The sequence below is a fragment of the Pezoporus occidentalis genome, unplaced genomic scaffold, assembly GCF_034315485.1.
Source record: "Pezoporus occidentalis ecotype Australia unplaced genomic scaffold, CSIRO_AGI_Poc_V1 ctg81, whole genome shotgun sequence".
In the NCBI taxonomy this organism is placed as follows: Eukaryota; Metazoa; Chordata; class Aves; order Psittaciformes; family Psittacidae; genus Pezoporus; species Pezoporus occidentalis.
In genome coordinates this window covers 5,672,648-5,695,867 of record NW_026916170.1, presented here as the reverse complement: position 1 = coordinate 5,695,867, position 23,220 = coordinate 5,672,648, and the positions used below count along the sequence as shown (strand labels likewise).

At 39.5% G+C, this 23,220-nt stretch overlaps 1 protein-coding gene across 4 annotated transcripts in view; it reads right to left on the bottom strand.

The window, feature by feature from the left end:
* The window catches only part of GLRA2 (glycine receptor alpha 2), a 125,764-nt gene that overhangs the window by 24,302 nt on the left and 78,242 nt on the right, over nt 1–23,220 (bottom strand). For all 4 annotated transcript variants that reach the window (XM_062603623.1, XM_062603624.1, XM_062603625.1 and 1 more), the window contains one exon: nt 3,408–3,557. In XM_062603623.1, the coding sequence (XP_062459607.1) occupies nt 3,408–3,557 (150 nt within the window). The remainder of the gene's footprint in view (nt 1–3,407; nt 3,558–23,220) is intronic.

Sequence of the window (23,220 nt, the reverse complement as noted above, 5' to 3'; positions counted from 1 at the left end):
CACATCACTTCTGTTGTAGGAGCTCTTCAGGGGAAATCAATGGAATGCAGCTCCGGCTCTTAGGGCTCTGCAGCAAAAGTATTTCAGTGGCATGGCCCCTCTGCATAGTACTCCTTCTGTATATGTAATACATAGTGCTCAAAAGCTGAAGAGATGTTTCTGCAAGCTTTCTTATAGAGAGGATAACCAGGTCTTAACTCACACAAACCTTAGCTGGACTATTAGCACTTTGTGACTGATAAGACATGTAACACTGAGTGCTTACTTGGACTGGTTTTGTAGTTGCATGGCATCAGATTTCCAGTGGCAGCATAGTCATATTTGTCGTATCTTCTAGAAAGACCCTGATTTTTTAATTTCATGTTCAGTTTTCTATATGTGTAAATACAATTATTTTTACAATTGAAAATACCCAGAAATGAAGGCTCTCTTCTACTGCTTGCTATTGTAGCTCCAAAAGAGAACAATTTATTGCTCTATCCTAATTTTGCTGTGTAACATGAACTGTGGTTTTTCTTTGATTTTCAAAATTCCCCTTACACAAAATACACTGAAATCATCTGCATCTTATAATCACATAACTTTACAGAGTTTGATCAAAATAAGAGGCTCATTACTGCTCAAAAGCTGCTCAGACAATGTTTTTTGTTCTAGGAAAGATTTAAATCCTGGTCCCATTTTATTTAAATGAATACATTTCATTTCTCTGTTACTACTACAGAGCAGTGAGCTGCACACTAAGCTCATTTCTCTCTCCATCACTGATTTTATTACCTCCACATCTCACTCATAATCTGGATCTATCATCTGCTATCTTATTGCTTCTGATCTTCTACACGTTACACTGTGTACAAGATTTCAGCCCCATGGCTCTTCTCCAAGAAAATAAAATGAAATCAATGAAATACATCTTTTCATTCATAGCTATTCATACTCCACTACACAGGGCTCAGGACGTCACAAGAAGAAACACTGATGGTTGACAGTTCAGGAATAAATACCATACCAATAAAAATGCATTTCATTATGCATACCAAATTCTGTTGGAATGCACTGATCTGAAAGATGACACAATGTGGGATTTACTGTCACAAGGCATTTCCTATGCTTCTGTCTTCCCCATTCACCTTATATTTATACAGGATCAGGTTAGCAAATATACATGCATTTTCCCAGGGAGGTTTGGAATGGGGGTGGCACAAGTCAAACATGGAAGAAAACAAGCATAAGGGTGGGCCACAAGAATGTACAACACTGAACTGCTGTTCATGCTGGGGACAGTATTGTGTATTTTGTGGGGACATTTAGCAAAGAGAACACAAGAGACTACTACTGATGCCATCAAAATCAGCCATTTTGCTGATTTATGACATCGTTGTTGATACTAAATCTGTCTCTTGCTTTCTCTTCTCACTACAGTTTTACCCTCAAACTTGAATTGCCGATCTGATTCACTGTCCCGTAAACTGGTGACTCTTTGCTCCGCAAGCCATTCATGCGCCGCACGGACTCAATGCTTTCATTCCCAACAGTCATAGTCTGTGCCTGTCCCCAGAGTGTCAGCATAGATAGCAGCATCAAGAATGAGAATAGCGCAGTGGTAACATGATAACACACATACACAACAAGCAAAGAGAAGAACGGCTCTGTTAGAGAAGACCATCATGCAAAACAATGTGAATTGCTTTCAAAGAAAAATAAACTGAGAAATGAAAGGCAAATTCAAGTAAAGGGATGCAGAAAATACCTCTCAAAAAGATGGTCTTAATAGCATTATTATTTTGAAATTTGTAGAACCAGTTTAATAGGAAATGTGAAAAAAAGATTGTGCAAATAGGTGTCTTTTACTGCAGAAGAATGTTTCCTTGATTTAGTTAGGACTTCACCTATTTTGCAAAGAATCCATGTACCAGCTGCCCTAGGATAAACACAGATCTTCTGGTGATTTGATTTTAAATAACTTCCTTTTAATAGTTACCAGAATAATCACTCCCACCATAGATGAACCACCACCTCCATGGACCAAAACCTTGTCATTTTTGAATGATGCCACTGGATACTGATTCTTAACCAATAGTGGCTTCTTGCCCACCAGTTCCTCTCTAAAGAAGACATTGTATCCAAACTTGAAATTGCAGGCCTCATACAGCAGCTTCAGCTGCTGCCATGCTGGTTTTGGAAGCAAAGGCTTTCAGTGCCAGTGCATCTGGCATGTGTGCCCGTAGTTGGGCAAGCATTTCTGCTCTCCTGTAATCTAATCTTAATGGGAATCTCAATTCATCTGACTGGATTGCTTCCCAGAGCATCCATCAAATATTACATTAGGTACAGAATATTTATTAGACAGACCTGTCAAAACACAAATGCCCTGTGCCATTGTTGTCATCTCTCTTGTAAAGGAAACCATTATTTGTGGCTTGAAGCACTTGCACAGCTCAAGCAAATATTTACTTCACCTAGAAAATGCATATGTACAGCGTCAACCTAAATGTTTCTACTGATACTGAAAATCGGTGACACAGATGCAGGAAGGATGAAATCTTTATAGTTGTGGGGATGATCATAACTGGACTAAAATTCAATTTAATATCTATTCTCGTCTTTCCATTTACAGATAAATTAAAAAAAAACCAGGAAACATGGACAGACTTACTAAAAATATTTTAAGACTGACATCTAGGTTAAAACCAAGCCTCCTTTCTACATTTCAGTCCCTGGTATAAAACGATATGACAGCGATATTCACAAATAGTCTTTTTTTAAAAAAATTGAAGTTTGTATCAGTAACAAACTGTGAAATAGTAGAATCTAGAGAGGAAATTCTCCTAATCTTTCTCCTTTTTTTCTTTTTTTTATTTTTTTTGTTAAAGTGCCCACATTTCCTGGTTTCAGCTGGAAAAGACAGCAGTTGCTGTTGGTTTAAAAGTGAGGGCAGAACTGCCGATCACTGCGATGGGCTGCTTAAGGAATCTCCCATTTTAGTATGACTAGCTAGCATAGCACTAGAAAAGACAGGTCTTGGGCATGTGTTGTTGTCAGCACATCTGTATGATGTCAAGGAGATAATATCAGTACTCTATCTATGTCACTGCTTCCAACAGTTCCTTATCCACTGGTGGGTGCCACAGAGTAGCACAATATTTGTAGAGGTATGGCTGCCTCAGCAGTTGCAAAAAGAGAATAAAATTCTTGGGCTCAGTGACTAGTCCATTGACATTTATGAATAACTTCATAAACTGTAAATAAACCCTGAAGCCAGTTATCAGATCTTCACCAGGGAGTAAAGCACTCGAAAGCAAATTTTAGAATGAGGCTGTCCTGAAAGGCAGGACTGAGGTGAGAAATCAACTGCACATCAGTGTGCTATTAAGGCAGATGCCGTCCCCCCAAGTAAAGAGCAGCTGTACCTTGTTTTGTCTTCTTTGCCTTCTTCGAAGCCTCAGAAACTCTTTGTGCTGCCGTGAAACAAAGTTGACTGCTGCATATTCCAGTAATGCAGCAAAGACAAAGAGAAGGCACACGGCCATCCAGATATCGATAGCTTTTACATAGGAGACCTAGGAAAAAATAGGACACAGCATGTTACATTTCAAACTTCTTCATAAGCTGAAGTTATTGATGTGAAAAAATAAACACATTTCTGCACAGCATGAGTTCCCATTTTTCAATGAGGTGAAGATGTTCTTGTTTTTTGTCTTGGTTTGTTAGTTTATTTGCTTATTACAGATAAATAATCCAACTATTAATGAAAATGTGTTTTCACAAAGAATACATAAATTATTAGCTACTGCCTTTAGAAAAAGAATTAGGATTAATCTAACAAAGTAAGAGTGCTCTTATAGTTTATGAGTGCCCACAGCTTATCAGAAAGAAAACAAATAAAAGGTGTGATAAAATACCTTTAAAAAACAACTATAGAAAATTTATAGTTATCACCTTCTTCATCTTCTATGAACCAATTACCATATTGTTTAATTATGTATGTTTGGTATCCATAACCTCATACAAAATTCAGGGTACTGTATTCTATGGGTTGATGTGACTTTACCAATTAAATAGTTAAATCTAGCTTCTTGATCTATATCCAAATATTCTATAAGAAAAATATAACTCACAGATATTATCTACTAAAAACACCCAAACAGCAGATGCCCCTGTTCTAGTAAAAGCCTATTCTGGCTTGAATTGACAGGTCCACAATAAAAACAGATATATTACAGCACTGCAATGTCACAAGATTTTTATTGTATTACCTGCACTAGGCCAAACAATAGCCAATTAATGAGCTACGCGCTATGTATATCAAAGGTAAATTGTCTTCCATAGCTGTGTTAGGTCTCTGCCTTTCTTTGTAGTCTTGCAGGTTTTAAGCAGCGACCTTATGATTAGGCAACAGCAGGTTGCCTCTTTCGATATCAGATATTGCATCCAGGGTGGAATTAAAATCATCTGACTTTTAATGTCTTCAACATACATATGAGCCAGTCGCCTAAACTACTTTGATATAAATAAATCAAGGAATGAAGAAGAATAGTTATTTCTAGGATGCAATGCATGTGAATTGTTTTAGATATTTTCTCTAGGATGAGATGAATAACACCCAAAAAGTGCTTCTTCGTGTCTGTAAAGGGGAACATAGAACTACTAAGCATAGACACATGGGGCTTTACTCAATCATCTAAATAAAAGCACCACATACTGCCACATTAGGTATGTAGCCTCCATTAGCTAATCCAGCAAAGCACAAATCTGCAGCATCATACTAACAAACCAGTCCTTTGGAGATGCCTCAGATACCCAAGGTGACCTCAAATGGTCTCACCATACAACTGAATCAAGATAAGCAAAACAGGTAATACCAAAACCCTGAAAATTTATAATAAAAAGTATATAACATCTGAATAATTCCCTGCAAGCCAAACATTTCAATGCAGTCAAAACATACAGTGGTCTGAAAAGAAAGCAGGAAAGGATGTGCTGTGCATCTAACATGCTAATGTTTAGGATATCCAGTCTCAGCCTTGGAAAACTTCACCTCTATCCTTTGCACACACTATTCAAAATGACCTTGCTCTTACAGTTGTAGCTACCATTTCATGATGAAGGGAAGCACACCTATTTCAGTAGATTTTGCTCCTATTTACCATGTGCTTGAATAACATCACTTTTCAATGTCTGTAGAGGAATTTTTGTTAACAACAACAGAATATACTGATCTGTATGCTCCAGCAAACAATATAAGCAAAGCAACTGGCATTTAAAGCAGGGCAGAAAAGATACAGAGATCCATCCTGCAGATCCTGAACATTGAGCAGGACATTTTATAGGAGCCAAGTACCGCTATTCAACCTGCATCACAGGTACATACATTTCAGTAGCTGATACTATAGTGCAGCTCCACTCTGCAATACCCACAATACAACATGCTTAGGCATGGAAAAGGAGGATTTAGCAGGCTAAGGTAACACTATGAATCTGTGACTTTCAATTAGATACACAGCAGGTATGCATTTCTCTCTCCCACTCATAAAAAAAAATAAATTAGAAGTTACATCTTTATTTAGCAGCTGTGAAACCCAGTAAAAAAATCAACAATGTCACAGGCACTCTGTGCCACAGGCTGAGGCACAGTACGAATCAAGTCACTGTAATTTGTGTAAAATGCACCTGAGTTTAGAATGTTTGTTACCTTCCTTGAAGGGGCAGCTGGTTTTCCTTCACAAATACCCTTAGGAGATGTATTAGACATGCATAAACAGCTGGAGTGTGCTGCTACAGACAGCACAATGCAGGGAGTTGAAGCCACAAGAATCAGCATTTCTGATTGTGCAAATCCTGTCCTAGTGGGCTTAAAGCAGGGAAGGCAAAATAATAAAGGAAGCCTTGAGTTAGCCTTCCTGCCACTTAAACTGTGCTGCTATAAGTGACATCCACACAATTGCTGAGACAGCTGGATTATTTTAACACCAGCCTTAGAATCATAGAACAGTTAGGGTTGGAAAGGACCTTAAGATCATCTAGTTCCAACCCTCCTGCCGTGGGCAGTGACACCTCACACTAAACCAGGTCACCTTCTCAGCTGGAATCAGAGGATCACAATATACTTGGCAGATACGTAGCTTGTTTTGTTGTTTAGCCATTGCCACACCATGGCACAGCTTTAAATGAGGAAACAGAAAGCAATTGCTTCCAACAACGCATGAAAAATAAATAGATAAAAGAAGTCCTGCAATGAGTGAAAGCTGACGCCTTTGTTTGCAAATCACTTTATGTAATTTTACCTATGTATCCTCAGCATGTACTGAATTATACTGCTAAAAGCCTAAAAACCTCATGTAATTTTCTTAAGCCAGACTTATGCATGGAAAATGACATAGATCTATTACATCAAGTCTAGGAAGGCCTCATCTAGTACATAGTTCCAAAAAAGTCCAAAAGTGACTGCCTAGATCTTAGACCAACATTTTGGTAACTAAAGCACACACAGTGTGAAGTTTTGGTGGATTTTAGGGTCTCTGTCTGTTTTAGCTGACTTCTATCTGTGTTTTCCTTCAACTAGAAAATGGTCACATCTAGCAGATCACAAACTGCTCTGAAATAGACCTCTCCCAGCCACCTCTGCTGAAACTGTTCTGCTTTGTATGAAAACACTTAAAAATACATTAGCTTGGGGGCTGGGAACAGAATCTCCCCTTATTAGATGCAAATCTTAAGCAGAGGAATACAAAGTCCTTCTCTGCCTCTGTGTCTCAAACACATGCAGGGATTGAGAAAGACCTACCACAGATTATTTCATGGTACTTGACCAGTTTCTTCAGCGAGATGAGCACATAAAGGATGTGAATTTGATCTGCACATTCCAAGTGAGTGTTATAACCACTTCCTTACCAGACGCTGTAGTTTCTTACAGTGGTGTCTCACATGTCAATGAAATGCCTTTTTCTAGGAGCTCCTCAGCCATTTCTCACCTTAATAGGAAACTCTCTGCTCTGCAGGCTCTAGTGTGCATCTCATTCCTAGGTTCTTATTTCTCCTTTGCACTGTACAAAGAACCTTTCACATCCAGTTTTCAATTTAAAATATTGCTGAGTGACATGCTTATAGGGGCTGGGGTCTGAAAAACTGAGTACTTCATGATATGATAGGCACGTCCATTGCTCTGGGAAATCTTTCCACCAAACTCAAAAAGAGTGTTACCGACCAGGTCATAGCATTGTGTGAAAAACCTTGTATGTTTTGCTCAACTAAAAGCTTACATCACTTGCTTTCATAAAGACTCATCAAACAATACTGTATCTCCAGCTTCCTTAGGTACCATGTTCTACAGTTACTACCATGTACATGTAGAACAGTACAGACCCTGATTTTCTTTGAGAAGATTTCATCTCACCTAACTTAAAACATGTTCTGTACATGCGGGGTTTTAACTAATTATAAGAAATAAACACTTTGGGAACAAAATGCATTGAAGTGGAAGGTAGATATCTATATTAGCATCAAGTAAACTGTACCTTAAAAATACCAGTCTCTCATTTTTGACCAAGACTGGAGTTTTGAATGGTTATTTGTGGTATATATGTCTGCTTGATATATGCCAGCGTTGGTTAGATAAAGCTTTTGAGTCATCTCTGTTAGCTCTGTTAGTATCTTGACGTAATCCTAAGTGAAATGAGCAAAATAACAGCAGTTACCCCACAAGAGCATACGTAACAGGGACTGTTACCTGAGCATTTGCCACCTTTCCCATAATTTCACTTGCAGGACAGAACACAAGGTCTGCAGCAACACTACAAATTTGGAGTTGTCATTATGATGCTACCAAGCATAAAATGAAAAATTAGCACCAGGGGATTTTTTCAAAGGAAGACCTTGTAAAAGCCCCTCTGAAAAGCCTGTAACCCTGACAGCACACTGGCTCCACTTACTCTGTGGTACTTTTAGAAGTGGATATTTGGAAACCCTGCCTCATGCAGCATTATCATGTTTAAAAAGCACAGTAAGATTTTTTGCACTTTTATTCTTTAAATAACTCCATTCTTTACTGCATGTTGCAGAGCTTCCTCTCTGATGTTATTTTGAGGGGAGGGGATTTAATGGCTCCTACTAATAAAACCATAAATTATATCAATTATGCAGATGCTCTGTAGATGTAAATTAGGGACAGCTAATGAGGGAACTTTTTCAGAAGGAGAGCTGCCTGCACCAAGAGCCAAGTATGTTAAGGCAAGACATAGTAAACATGACAAAGCAACAACTTTCGCTCTATTATTTTCCTCATTTATTATTTGCCCATGCCCACTACATAAATGAAAGACCAGATAATGCCCTATACAGCACCTGAGTGAAGCATCAATGACCTGAGTGAAGTTTCTGGAAATGAAAGTCCAACGAATATTACTCTGTTCCTGAGGGTCTTGCAAAGAATAAACCTTCCACTTCTCCAGCTCTTGATTTTAGCACTGTGACTCTCTTCTGGGCACCTTTCAGCATATCACGATGTGTCACCACCAGAAGGAAGCATGCTTTTGTGCAGAGAAGCCAGGGGAAAACATGGTCATGGGTCCTGTGGCTGAGCAGCTATCATTTGTTGACATTTGTGAATCAATCCAAATATGAGCTCTATTTCTGCTGCAGTGCCAGACTCATGAGACTCTAGACAACTCTTTTAACTCTCTGCCTAAAACAGACAACTGTTTTAACACTCTGTCTAAAGCAGACAACTGTTTTAACTCAGGTGTAAAAGGAAAATTAAGACACATCCATTCTCTCCCAGAATTCTGCATTGTGAAAAGAACTTCAACTGACAATGCAAGGTGCTCAGCCTATGCTAAAACCCCTATATTAATTTATTTTGGTTGATAGAATCTAATAAAAAAATACCTTTGACTTGTGCTATGAAACCCCAAACCTCTGCTTTTGCACAATATCGCATTCTAGGTAATTTTTTTTTAAAAAAGATCTTCAACTACTGGTAAATGTTACAATTTACAATTCATTTATCCTATACATTAAAGGAATCTCTTATGGGAAAGGGTTTCAGAGGATTTTTCAGATTGGAAATGTGGAAATAGAACTGACATTTTAAATCAAAAAAGAAACCAAAGTTATGTAAAACTGCCTTCTTGTACAAGGCATTGATGTTGCATTAAATTTCACTTGATTTTTTAAAATCCAATTATACTGTATTCTGTTATCATAAAACTTAATAGATTTTTTTTAAATCTTGAATTCATAAATAAATTGATAGCGCTTTCATGCATATCAGCTGTATGTAAGTGAAGCTGAAAGCAAATGTCCTTGTTTCATCACAATTTCCAGAGAGAGAGGTTTCTGAATGAAGAACATGCTGTCAGCTGCTATTACTAGGAATATTCTTTTGTCTCACTCTTAGTCCCAATCTTTTTCATCCAAATGTTTCACATCCATGAAACATCATAATTTTAAACCCGATAAATATCAGAAAAGGTAAATTTCTTACTCAGTCCTAAAACCTCAGTAATTTTATACTATTCTATTGTTGAAACAGCTCCCAGTTTATTGTTCTTCATCCCATGGAATTTTAAAGATGCACAGTGATTGTGCAACACCTTGGTGGCTCAGGTCGAGAAGTCTTTTTAGCTTAGTGGACAGCATGGCATAAAGCAGAAAGTGTTTTAAATTCCACCAAGCTTAAAATTAGTAAGCTTGATCACCTGATAAGGAAATCTTTGTAAAGATTAGTCTTCATGAAGATTCATCCTCACTTCTCCTGAAGTGTTCAGGAGAGAACAAATAAAGCAACTGTCTTTCCCAGCTGTTTGGGGACCTGCTCTTGAAGGGGGATGCTGCTGCAGATTAGGGAATAAGAATGAAAGCTTTTGTCTTCCAGACTGCGGTAAATGTTTGTTTCCCTCTTCAAGACTTTAATGTCATTTCTTTTGATAATGTACTTTGTAATGAAAAAGGTTAAGCTGTCGTAGAATCACATAGAATCACAGAATGGTTTGGGTTGGAAAGGACCTTAAGATCATCTAGTTCCAACCCCCCTGCCATGGGCAGGGAGGCCTCACCCTAGACCAGGTTGATTAACACATCCAACCTGTCTTTGAACACTGCCAGGGATGGGGCAGCCACAACTTCTCTGGGCATCCTGTGCCACCGCCTCATCACTCACATAGTAAGGAACCTCCTTAGAGCTACTATTCTGTTACTGGAAATTAAGTGCTCATGGTATGAGGCAGATTTTAACAGGAGATGGTTCATCAGTGAATGAGTCTTGTGGAAGTTGTAGTTATCCATCAGGTAGTTTACTACATTGCTAAATGTCTTGGAAGAACAACCAGCCTGGCTGGTGACCTTTTTTCCTTCAGAGGTGAAATGGGGTTAAAATCAAGTCCTAAATGTCCCATTCAGTGACCGAGCTACTACCCTCAGAGTAAAATACCTGTTCTGAGATTATGACAAAACTGATGGATGAATGAAAAAATGACAATATTTGGTGAATGTGAAACACACTTTTTTCCAGTTACTTTAATAAAACAACTCAATTTTTTAAAATTGACCAAAATATTTTAACTTTTTTTTTCTTTTGTTTTGGGGTTTTCTGTTGGTTTGGGTTTTTTTTCTTTCTTTTTCTTAGAAATCTCTACTTTGTCTTTCATGGTTAAACGAAATGTGGGCAATTTTCAAAACAAAATGAGGAACAAGCAAGAAATATTTAATTTAAAAATACTGAAACAAACTCTCTCACCCTCCCTCTATTATTCAGATTCCATCTGAAAGTATCCACCTCACTCAGCAGGGACTCAGAAGTTGCTCCAGTTTGCTTTCCATTGAATAAACTATTAATCCAAAAATTTTTGCTCTATTTCTGTCCCTGGTTCTGCCCTCTCAGGCGATGCTAAACCTCCAAACCACTGGTGACGCAGAACTAAATGCTGACTGTATTCAAGCCAGGAAAAGTATGGAAACTCTTTACGGTTTGTTTCTCTGTCAAAGATGCAGGAAGGTTTTCTTCAAGTCTTTGAAGATGATAATGGAGTTAAGGTATTTACAAAGATGGTCTGAAAGAGGCCCCAGGGCAGAGGCCAGAAGAGATGATCACAGGTGTGCAACAGAGTTTACTAATGCAGCTAATAGCTATTTTTGTTGTGCCAACCACCCCAAGGTGCCACAGATAGATACAGTGTCAGTTTGTGAGTGCCGACTGCTGCCCCTGTGCCCGTTACACTCCCACTAAAGAGAACAAGCAAGATGCTCCCTAACTTCAGCGTGGGGCTGCCTCACAAGAATCTGCAGGCATTATCTAACATTTTGTGAACTTCTACAACACATGGCTAACACCAGATTCAGATGACACAGGACTGTGTTACGGTACATTCTGAAGGATGTGATAAAGAGAGCACAGAGCAGTAACTGTGCACCAGAGACTGATATTTCTTTACATTCTGTGTGACACATTACCAAAAAAGTAAACTTGTGTTCCAGGTAAAGGAAAGCCAATCTAGAGAAACAATAATATATTTCTTTTTAGCATGAGCTGTGTCTATTCATATTTTATTATCTTTCTTCTCAAGCAGCAGATTTCCACCTTTGAAAAAATTCAATCCCATAAATATGGAATCAGTTATCAGACTGGTGAATCCAAGACTGTTGTTCTTAACTTTCCAAGGGCATAGAAAGTATTGGCATATTCATCATGTGTCATTTTGTGCAATCGTATGGTGTAGCTGCCTTGTGTTTCCTATTTCTGATAATTCGTTCTTTCTGTACAGGAAATTTAGACAGAATGTACCATTTCCACTTCAAAAGCCCTTGATTTCCTGGAAAATTGTGTGACAATATTTTTCAGACACAAATCAACCACATAAAATAGAGAGCGATAGCTTAGGGCAGGTTACAGCTGAGAAAACAAAGGCTTGTGCTTTTGATTGATAGATAATGGTGGTGGTACTCAGATTGGGAGCAAACAGGGTGATTTTTGTTATGCATTGATAATACAGGAACAGGCTGATCTCTTCTAGTGGGAATGAAATAGCACTAACTGAAATTGTAATCAGGGTCAAAAGCCTACTTTTGCAAATGGTAGTCAACTGTGTGTTGTATCACTATTCACTAAGATGACAATAAAATGGAAATGCCTCTCATATCTAGGCCAGGATTTTAGTCTAACTCAGATGGCTACAGAAACAAGACGTTACAGAAGGGAAATTATGAATAACTTGGCAATAGCAGGTTCCTGTGGCCCTCCCCAAGAACTGTGCTGACTTCATTCCTTGTGAACAGGGTAGAATGGAACTAGGATTGAGCAGCTCTCCATCAGGGTGTGTGAGGTTTGGACCCACAGATGGACCAAATGACAAAAGGACTAGTTATTTCTGTTTGATTTTGAGATCCCCTGGGGGAACAGATTTTTGAAAGAATAAAAGAAAGAGAGGAGGGAGTGGGAATGAAAATTCTTCTGTTCATCATTAATTACCAATTAATGTTAGGAATCAATTGCCCTGATCCTGAAAAACACTGGGCAAGAACAAGTCAGGGGACACCACCACTGTCACCAGCTCACCCACATCCTCAGCACTATGTGGAAATAGGGAATTGTGGTTCTTGTCACTATCCAGCCTGGTTGCCTCTCTCTGCCTATTTCATAAAAAGAGTCTGACTTAAATGGGCAACAAAAATGTTCTCTGCAGTACTGTTGCTGACCAAGAGACAGCTAACCCCACCCCAATGTCATTGCTAGAGGTGGTATGATTTTGTCAGATCTCAGGCAGACTAGTAAAACCCACAATCTGTGCTTGAGCTGTCTCAGAAAGAAACCTGCAAACCTAAGCATCATCTTCTTGCCACTAATATTGTGCATATCTCTGCTCTTTCCTTCAGTCCTGCTTGTGTATGTTGCCTTCTTCTGTCTTCAAGCAACTTATCTTGAAAAAGAGCTCTTTTTAAAAGCTTTCTACAGTCAAAAGGAAAAATAAACCTGCTGCCCCACAGAAAAAAAAACTAGGTATCTCTATGCACAGAGATTCCCCACAGATTACTACAGTGTCTCAGTGTCCAACCAATTATTCCTTTAGGTTTGGCTCCTGAATAAAGCAAAGCACAAAAGCAAGCTTACATTGACAGGAATAAAATAAATAATACCAATATTTATGATATTTCTTGTGTATGGACCAATGAAAGTAAACAAGAGACTGGTGGAGCCATGGTGATCATTTTATGAAGGTGACAAATAAGGATTGATGCCCCTGCTATAAGGAAGCCGCTTCTTATTGCTAAGTAATTGAAAGACATTTATCACACAGTAACACCCCCACATTCAGCTGAGCTCAGTGGAAATTGAGAGTTATATGTGGCTGAGTTAAGATACTGGCAAATACACATACAGACAGCCTCTGTAGCTAGATGACAATGTCAGTCTCAGGTCTCATTTACAATAGAAGTCTCTGTCCCTTCCTAGTGAAATCAACAGATAATATTTCTTTAATGTCATTAAATACCCACTTGACTGCTTGGACTCCAGAGTGGTAAATTCTTCAGTGAATGAGAGCTTGGATAAAAACAATCACCGAGGAATAAAAGCTGAGGAAGATTGAAGAGGAGCCACAAAACCATGATTCTGATGGGCAGAACCACTGGTCGTATTTTGAAGCAACGTCATTAAACTTATAAGCAGAGTAAAATGCTGATACTTAACAAGGGACAATTTATATTTAAGATTCATTGGACATAAGAAGCCAATATGGCATGTAGTTGAGTATAGCCAGACTGCCTGCTCCTAAAACAACAGCTTTTCTATTAGGATTGCAGTTTTATGAAATTATTTCATTGTTAGTTTGCTTTTTCAAACAGAGAATTAACTCAGGTTTAGGAAAACCTTTCCATTTCCTTTGTAGATCCAAAAGCTCCTCACCTATCTCAGGTGAAAAGTAATCTTCATTCAGCTCAGCTACAGACATGCCAGATGCAGTTATTATCTCTGCCTCCCAGTTAGGAAGAATTGCACCAAATTGCATTATTCTTTGACCTTTGAAGAGTTAACTGACTCAGTCTATGACTGTTATCAAATAACAAATCAGGATTTTATTTTTGTAGCAATGGAAACAGATCTCTTCCTTTCATGTAAAGCAGCTACAAATCACAGAATTGGAGGATGGCAGTGATCAATACCCAGAACATTTGCACGTATACATTCATTTTTAGCTATTATTTTTTCACTGGATAGCACAAAAATTGTGCTAAAGCTCATGTGACTGCAGAACATTCTACAACATCCTCTCTGTGCTGTATTTCGTATTGTAGTCACAACTAAGCGAACCATTAAAAGTGATCCAATTCACTGAACCAAACAACAAAACCCTAAAATTAGAAAAAGGATGCCTAGAGCAATATGCGGTTTTTCCTTCAATCTTGGTCTCTGCTTTTTCTGAATAGAGAGCTGTTTATCTAATTCTTCCTTAAGAGTATTCTTCTAACTTCTGGATTTTTTAGGACTTCCAGCTATGTAATTTGGTGGGAAAAGTAATTTGTGTATTTTTATGACTGCCAGTCTGTCTAGATTACAGATGGGTAAATTAAATTAATCCTTTGTTAGAGAAAATTGCCTTACTAATACTAAACATAACATCAGACTAAACCAACTGAGAAAGGGATGCTTCGTTACACTACTCAGTACCTCCATATGCTTCTTTCTTGAATATTACTTGATCAGTTATTTAATGTTCCTGAGTCACTTATCATTCTTAATGATTCTTCTGGCTCTGTATTCTGAATCGCTACTTTCATCTGCTTAAACTGTAAGGGAAATTTTATTTTATTTTTTTTGTGGATAATAGAAGCAATATGGAACTAACGATAATGGTGCAACAAATAGATCAGTATATGCAGTCCATCAAATTATTCTCTTTTAAAAGAAGGGATTTTGAAATGAAAAATAAAAATGTCCCTAGAAAAGATGCCAAATCTGACATCAAAGGAAACATAGGCTCAGGAGGAATAACATGGTCCAATTCTAATTGTAAGTGTGATTGAATCATATTTCATGTACAGTAAAGCATGTAAGGTGTTCTGGGTTCAGCAGTAGCAGTCATTTTTCCCCTTCTTGGTAGCTGGTGCAGTGCAGTGTTTTGACTTTCAGATCGGGAACAGAGCTGATAACAAGGATATTTTGGTTTGGCCAAGGACTCTGTGAGGCTCATGCTCTGCCAGGGAGGAGGGGGAGCCAGGAGGAAGCAGAGACAGGACACCTGACCCAAACTGACCAAAGAGGTATTCCATACCACAGCATGTCATGCCCAGGATGTAACTGGGAGTTAGCCGGAAGGGCTGGGAGACTGCAGGGTTGGAGGAGGTATCGGTCAGAGCTTGGTCGGGCTGGGGGGGCGAGTTATCGGTTGGCTGGTGGTGAGATGATGTATTCTCTTCCCTTGTTATTTCCTTTATCATTGTTGTCATTGGTGGTGGCAGTAGTGATTTGTGTTATACCTTAGTTACTAGGCTGTTCTTATCTCAACCCGTGGGAGTTGCATTCTTTTTGATTCTCCTCTCCGTCCCTCCGAGAGCGGGGGGGGGCAAGAAAAGGGGGGGAAGTGAGTGAACGAGTTACCTGACTGGGTTTAAACCACGACATAAGGAAATGCAGAATTGAAAGAGAGTTTACAATGGGAATAATAGAACATGGCAAAGGTAAAAATGTACGTAGAAAGGAATTGATGGTCTGAATATTAATAAACACAAAGAAAGAAAACAGGGTAAAGAAGGCAGGTTAAAGGTAAGAAAATGGAATTCAAATAAAGCTCTCACAAGATTCATACAGATGGGGTTTTTTTTCTTAATTTAACTGAATCAGTTTCTATATTCTAAAGGTATCAGAGTTGCCACATTAATGTAAATGTACCTATCACACACCCAAATTAACCCAACCCCTTAGCCTCAGAACCTGGGATCAACGCTTCATTTGGTGAAGCGCAAGTTACATACCCTGACTACTGTTTTGCAGAAGGTCATCTTACTCAGGATGGTGCAGAAAACCAAGCCTTTTGTCCTGTCCCATGGACTTCTCAAACCAACGGCCCACCTGACGCACTCTATAGGTCCCACTAACCAGCTCATTACCATCCTCAATACAAAAAGTACATGGAACTACTGGAACGAGTCCAGAGGAGGGCCACGAGGATGATCATCAGACTGGAGCACCTCCTGTATGAGGATAGGATGAGAAAGTTGGGGCTGTTCAGCCTGAAGAAGAGAAGGCTGAGTGGGGACCTCATGGCAGCCTTCCAGTATCTGAAGGGGGCCTATAGGGACTTTTCATTAGGGACTGTAGTAATAAGACAAGGGGTAATAAATTAAAACTTAAACAGGGGAAGTTTAGATTGATTATAAGAAGGAAGCTCTTTACTGTAAGGGTGGTGAGGCACTGGAATGGGTTGTCCAGAGAAGTTGTGAATTCAAGGCCAGGTTGGACAAAGCCTTGGGTGGCATGGTTTAGGGTGAGGTGTCCTTGCCCATGGCAGGGAGGTTGGAACTAGATGATCTTAATGTCCTTTCCAACCCTAACTATTCTATGATTCTATGATCCACCTGTACTGTACCACCTATTTGGAAGAAAAAGGCTGGGACTGAGGGCTCATATTGTGCTAGGTTTTGTGGTAGAAGCAGAACCGCATAGATTTGAAGCTACTAGCAAGTACCTCCTTTCCTGTTTTTCCTGTTCACATTCTTTGAGTTTTCATGATTTTTTGTTCTCTTTTTTAAAGTCAGGTATATCTTGGGTTCATCAGTAGCAGTCATTTTTTCCTCCTTCTTAGTAGCTGGTTCAGGGCTGTGTTTTTGATTTCCAGCCTGGGAACAGCGCTGATAACACCAATGTTTTTAGTTGGTGCCCAGTAATGTTTACTCTGACCAAGAACTTTATGAGTCTCATGCTCTGCCAGGGAGGAGGGGAAGCCGGGAGGAAGCAGAGATGGGACACCTGACACAAACCAGCCAAAGAGGTATTCCATAGCACAGCACGTCATGCCCAGTAGATAAACTAGGGGCAGTTACCCGGAAGGGCGAGATCTCTGCTTGAGTCGGGCTGGGTATTGGTTGGCGGGTGGTGAGCAGTTGTATTCTCTTCCCTTGTTATTTCCCTTATCATTATTACTATTGGTGGCAGCAGCAGTGGTTTGTGTTATACCTTAGTTACTGGACTGTTCTTTTCTCAACCCGTGGGATTTACATTCTTTCAGTTCTCCTCCCCAGCCCTCCGGGAGCGGGGGGAGGAAGGGTGGAGAGTGAGCAAGGGCTGCGTCGCTGAATTGCCAGCTGGGCTTAAACTATGACAAGGTAGTACTTCCTAATCAAGATCTACCTGCCATTTCCAGCCAGAGATGTCTGACCAATTAACATTTAACTTGATTAAATTTTCAATCTACTTGTGAAAGACCAGCCATAGAACAAAAAAAGCAGGGAAAAATCAGCACAGGAACACCTCATTGTAGGCTCCCTTTTGTGTTCACATGGAACTGCCAGGAATACCTGCAAGGACTCACCAGGCTACCCAAGGACAGAAGAGACAGTATCACCATTCATGCTCATTTTCTACTGCATATTCTGATCATTTGCAACAGCTTATTGATGGCCTGCTAACATAACTCAGAATACAATTCTCTCCTTCACAACTCAGCATGCAAAATAATCTGTTGATTTACAGTAAAAATTGGGCCTCTCAAATTCTGAGACTTCACTTCCAAGCAGTCTTGTACTAAAGTATTGTTTGCAGCTATTGTGTTTTTCACAGAATTTCATTTTCACCTGAGCTGTAAATCCAAGTACTTTATGAATCAGACTGTAACATTGAATTTTCTTCAGGACCCCCATATTAAGAGCTCTATTTAAAACAGTGCCATGAGACTGCAAGGCTGATTGAAATCATTTTCAACCACAACATTTAGTTGTCCAATGCAAATATATATAAAAAGCAATAGGTAAGAACATCACTGCTTCTTGCAGAAGGATGTTTATGCAGAAGCCTTCTGGCCATGCAGTCTTATGTTTGGGGCACATCTGCTTTCTCCTCTCAGCGTAACTTTGATCCAAAGTACTGGACTTTCATAACAGGAGATTTTTTCTGACGGTTATTTGATTACTTAACCTAAAGTCCAGTATCTACTGCTATAAAATACTTTTTCTTCCTTGTCCATTTTCTAATGTCAGTGTTGGTGCATCTGTTCTGTACTGTCTGCTTCTGTAGTTAAAGCATCCAGAGATTCTCTGAGAAACAGGAAATCTGAGCCCCACACCACTGAGTACCAGTGGCTCCCACAACAGTTTCAGTCCCAGTGACTGAGCAAATCTAGATTATAGATGGAGAGTTCTTTACAGGATCATGCAGGCACCTCTCAGAAAGGCCTCTGTTGGCCCTGGAGGTTCAAAGCACTGCAGCGCAAGTAAGGGGAATGGTTTTCATGTCAGTCTGATGTCATGTTCTCAAGGCTTGTTAAAGTCTGTTGCCCTATAGCAAGCAAAACTTGCTGTCTGCTTGCAAGATGGCTTCATGATACTGACTGACGAATGCTCATCTTTCAAAAGGCTGGAGAAATCCTGGAGGGAACTAACAGTTGCATATCTATTGAATGTATTGCTGTTGCTCAGTGAATATTCACAGCAAAACTTGCTCATCTGTGCAGGAAGTAGGGAATAAATAACTTCTGGTTCTTTTATTTCTATTTGCAATTTTATAGGCTCTTGCATATGATGTATTGGGTTATATCCTTATAAGCATGGAATTGCAACTGATGGTATAGGTCCCTTTTCTTTCATGCGTGTGTTCCTAGTTTGTGTTGCATGCTATGTCTACAAAACAGTGAATAGGTGAGGTTGAGTCTCCTATAAGGAGGAGAGACTGCTGCATTCTAGGGGAACAGCTAATCCTGCTCAAATGGAGAAAGTTCAAAAGACTTAATGATAAGGGATCTGGAGAAACTCTACTGAGGAGAAGTCAGACACGCCTCAGAAATGATGGACAGGGTAATTTCCTAAGACCCAGAGGAGACCAAACTGATCTTTCTGTCACTCAGAATCATTGGGATGGCTGAAACTGAGAACACAGCAGGTAGGAGGAGTGCTGTGTATCAACCTTGGCATATATGCTTTGTCTTACCCAGTTGTTTTGATTTTTATTTATTAAAAAAAAAAAAAATCAACTTTTCTTGTTCTATTTGTGTTCTGATAAAAAGTGGGTAATTTTTAATTGAGCCCCACCCCCTGACATTTATCTTTTGTGGGATCTCATTGTGAGAAGAATACAAGCACATCCACCTCAAAGCTCTGGCTGATATAGGGTCTTGACACAGGCACAATTTCACAAAACCAACAGCCTCTGTGTCTTTCAGCTGACTTCCCAGCCTTTCATGTGTCTGACACAGAGTGGGTGTTTCCTCTGATACTCCTCTCTGTAGCCACAGGGTCTCAGAGCATAAGCAGAAGACAACTTGTTCACCAAGAGCATAATTTACAGCTGCCCTGAAATGCCCCCAAAAAGGAGCAACCACATAACTCACAGGGATTATTCCTCTTGCCAAGTCACAGATGTGGGTGCGTTAAGAGCCCATTTTCTGCTTTCTGTCTGACAGCAGGCCACCTGACACAGGCACTGCACGAGCCCAACTACTCCAGGTTGAGCACTGCACATGTCAAAGGAGGGAGAGAAAGGGAACAGATCTTCTGACTTTTGAGCAATTCTGATTTGCTCAGATGAGTCATGAAACTTCAAAGAAGCTTTAAAACTGTTCCAGCCTACACAAGAGAAGACAACAGCCTATATATAAACAACAACCTATATAACTTTTCCCCTGTCAGTTCCATAAGTAGCTAGAGCAGAACAAAGCCTTGAAGTGAGTCATGTTAAATCCCTTTCTCTCTCTCTCTTTTTTTGTTTTTTCTTCCCTAAATCTGAAAATTATAAGGAAGCTCAGAAAATGCACTGGTCAGAATTTTAAACCATGAAGTTTGGGGGCAGCCTATAACCCTTTCAGATTTTCATTAACTGCTCAAGACAGTAATTCTATTGGCATAATTGGGAATGGACATATATGTTGCTCAAATCATTCTGTAGGCATTCGCCTACAGTTGCTGGTAGGTTTAGAGTAGTAATAGCTCACCACCAGCTTTCTTTCCAATGTTACATATTCTTACATCTGTTTGTCCCTTCTACTAGTTTAAACACAGGAATGCACACCTACATCTATAAAAGATGGTTATTAGAAGCTCCATTTCCATCATGACTCAGCAGAATTAGCATATAATACACAGTTTTGACTCCTATTAGATCAAAAGAAATGTCTGCTAGTTCTGTATAGAAGCCCAGATTGTGCTGTCCTGGTACCCAGTATTCATGTGCAGCATTAATAAATGTATCTCTTCAGAAGTCCCTACCTTTTAATAATTCTGACCCCACTAGCAAGTTGCTGAGGAGAGTGACACATGGCTAGAAATACAAAGAGACACACTTCATATTATATTTAAGAACTATCTTTATGTCTGATAAGTTATTACTAGATGTCAGAAATTTCAGTAAGGCTTGCTCTATCATTATTAGTTAGAGTTGTGCAGAAGTACTTGCCTGGCTGGTGAACCCTGTTAAATATTTCTCCTATGAACTGACATATTCTCACATGTCATTGAATTGGAGATGAAAAAGAGGACAAACAAATAAAAAACAATTGATAATTATTCTGCATGGAACAGTACATGTTAGCAGAAAGTAGATTGAATCTGATAGACTCAAAGACTACAAAAAAGGTCTCAGTATTTCTCTGCCTCTTTTCCTGAAAGATCTTAATGAAGTGTCTTAAAGAAGCTAAGCCACCAGCTCTCAAAGAGCATGTGCACTGCAGTGAAATATTACTAGCTCCATTTTACAAATAGGGAAATTAGGTGTGCATATAGCAAGTACATTGCCCAGGGCTGCAGGAGGAGCCAGTGGCCGAGCTCTGCACAAAATCTTAACTTTTTTGACTACCACATCTATGTTTTAGAGCCCAGATCATCCTTCCCACCTGACTATGGAATGGATCAACATTGCTGACTCTTCCACAGAACTGCCTAAATCCATGAGTAGTTTTCTGAGGATGCTGCATCACAACCCCACTAAAAACAGGGTTTTGCAAAAAATCCATATTTGTGTCACTGTCACACACATCAGGAAGAGAGACAGGATAACATATGCAGTAATAGTACCCACTTCTTCTTGACTATTGCTGTTGACTTGTTTATGGACATAATAAGAAGCAATGAAGAGAAATTTATAAAGTTTTGGGTTTTTTTCAGTGTACATTAACTCACAGTTCAGTGGTTTGTTTTTTTTTTCACAGCATTTGCAGCTGCAAGAGGGATTTTGCTTAAGTTAGCAATACAATGTTTATTTTGTAAACATATTTGTCAAGTTTACAACACTTACTTTGCCTGAAGGGTACCTTGAACCTAGTGTCATTCTAGCAGCCATGACTTTGATTGATTGCATATCAGGAAGCTTAAGTGCAGAAACTCCTACACAAAATCACTTTAAAGTATGGAAATTAAAATTTAAAGGCTGCATCTTTCACATGCTTTGTGTGCCAGAGCAGCCACAGCCCCAGTCTCAAATGTGGGGGCAGTAAAGAAGAAAGGGGGAACAGCCATTCAGCCCTACTCCCACAGGACATGTCATAGGCACAAACATTACACTAAGTGGTGCTAATGTAGAAGGAGAGCAAAGAAAAAGAGTCTCCATAGCCTCCTGTTTCTAGCAAATCCACATCTGTTTAACATCCCTAGCTGACAAGTAGCTGCAGAAGAACACAGAAAAAGCCACAAGCAGGGCCTGGTTCTCCAGTAAGCATGCTTACCATATCCCTTTGTTGCACATCCCATCAAAATACATCATTGCCACCCAGTTCTGCTTTTACCAGAAGAAGGGGTGCACACAGCATCCTTGGCCAAAGGCTTTTTATCCTTAGCGGACATCTTCAGAGCTGTCCAGCATGTTTGACAGCAAATTTTCTTGCACAGGATGGTCTCCACAGAGGATCTGCTGAGCTCTTGGGGACCTCTTTGCATTCCTATTTGAGGGCTGTTATTTTTAGAGCACTCCTCAATATATCTTCAAGAAGGCTGCAAGTCAGTGTTCCTGTTGGCACTGGTGTTTCAGTGCAGCAGGTGCATTGGAACATTGGAATACATTCCTACAATAAAACCGCACAATATCATTTCTGAAGAAATTGTCCTCATTTTATAGGGAAGGTGAATTCTCATGACTGAATGATGTCCTATGCCCTGTGAAGTCATTTGATGTATTACTATGCTATTATTTCTTTCAACTCAACAAGGTTCCCTTCTTGGCCTTTCTTAACAAGATATTTATCCTAAGTATTTACTCTTTTCCACCCAATGTCCATACAAAGGAATAACAATTAGCTGGAGGGGAGTGTTTAATTCACCACCTCTTTGTCCAATAACCCTTTCGTGATAGCTACATAAAAGATCTGGGTGTTTCAGTCCCAATACTTTGCCCTTGTTCAACTGCTGCATAACTCTGGAGATAACTGAAGTTCAGTAGGTCCTTCGTTGTTTAACTTTAATGTTTTATGGGCAGCTGAGTTCTGCCCATACCCAAAATATCTCCTTCTACATGTAGGGAGGTATCTAGCTCCAGCCTGGGTCCAAACATGATTCAGGAGCTACAATGAGAACATATAAGGACTGTGTACAGGAGTTTATTCAGAGTACAGTAAGTACACACTGACATTCTCAGTGCTTTAAAAAAATGCCTCAGTACCCACAGGAATATTAAAGAAAAAATCATGCCACCCTTGCCACTGGAAGCTCTGTGGTAGCCATATTCACCAAGAAGGAGGGAAATACACCTTAAATGCCTTCCCAAGCCAGAGAGGATATCAGTGCATCTTTTCTACATCCCACATATCTGTATCAGATCACCAGCAGGGCTGGGAAGAGAAGGGATTTTAAAGCTCAAATGGGAGCTGCACCAAAAGGAAAGTAAGATTCATGAATTTTGTAGCAAGGAAGAAGGAGCCATGCCTTAGATGCCTCTGGTATGATGTCAGTTATTGGCTAGAATGAAGAAGCTCCTTATCTGGTTGGTAAATTATTTGCTTTCCATCCAACTTGAAATAGCAGTACTGACGCTGTCAGATGAACAGTCCTCAGCTATGTGAATGATGGGAGGATTCAGCTCACCATCTGAAGATACAGGCAGCT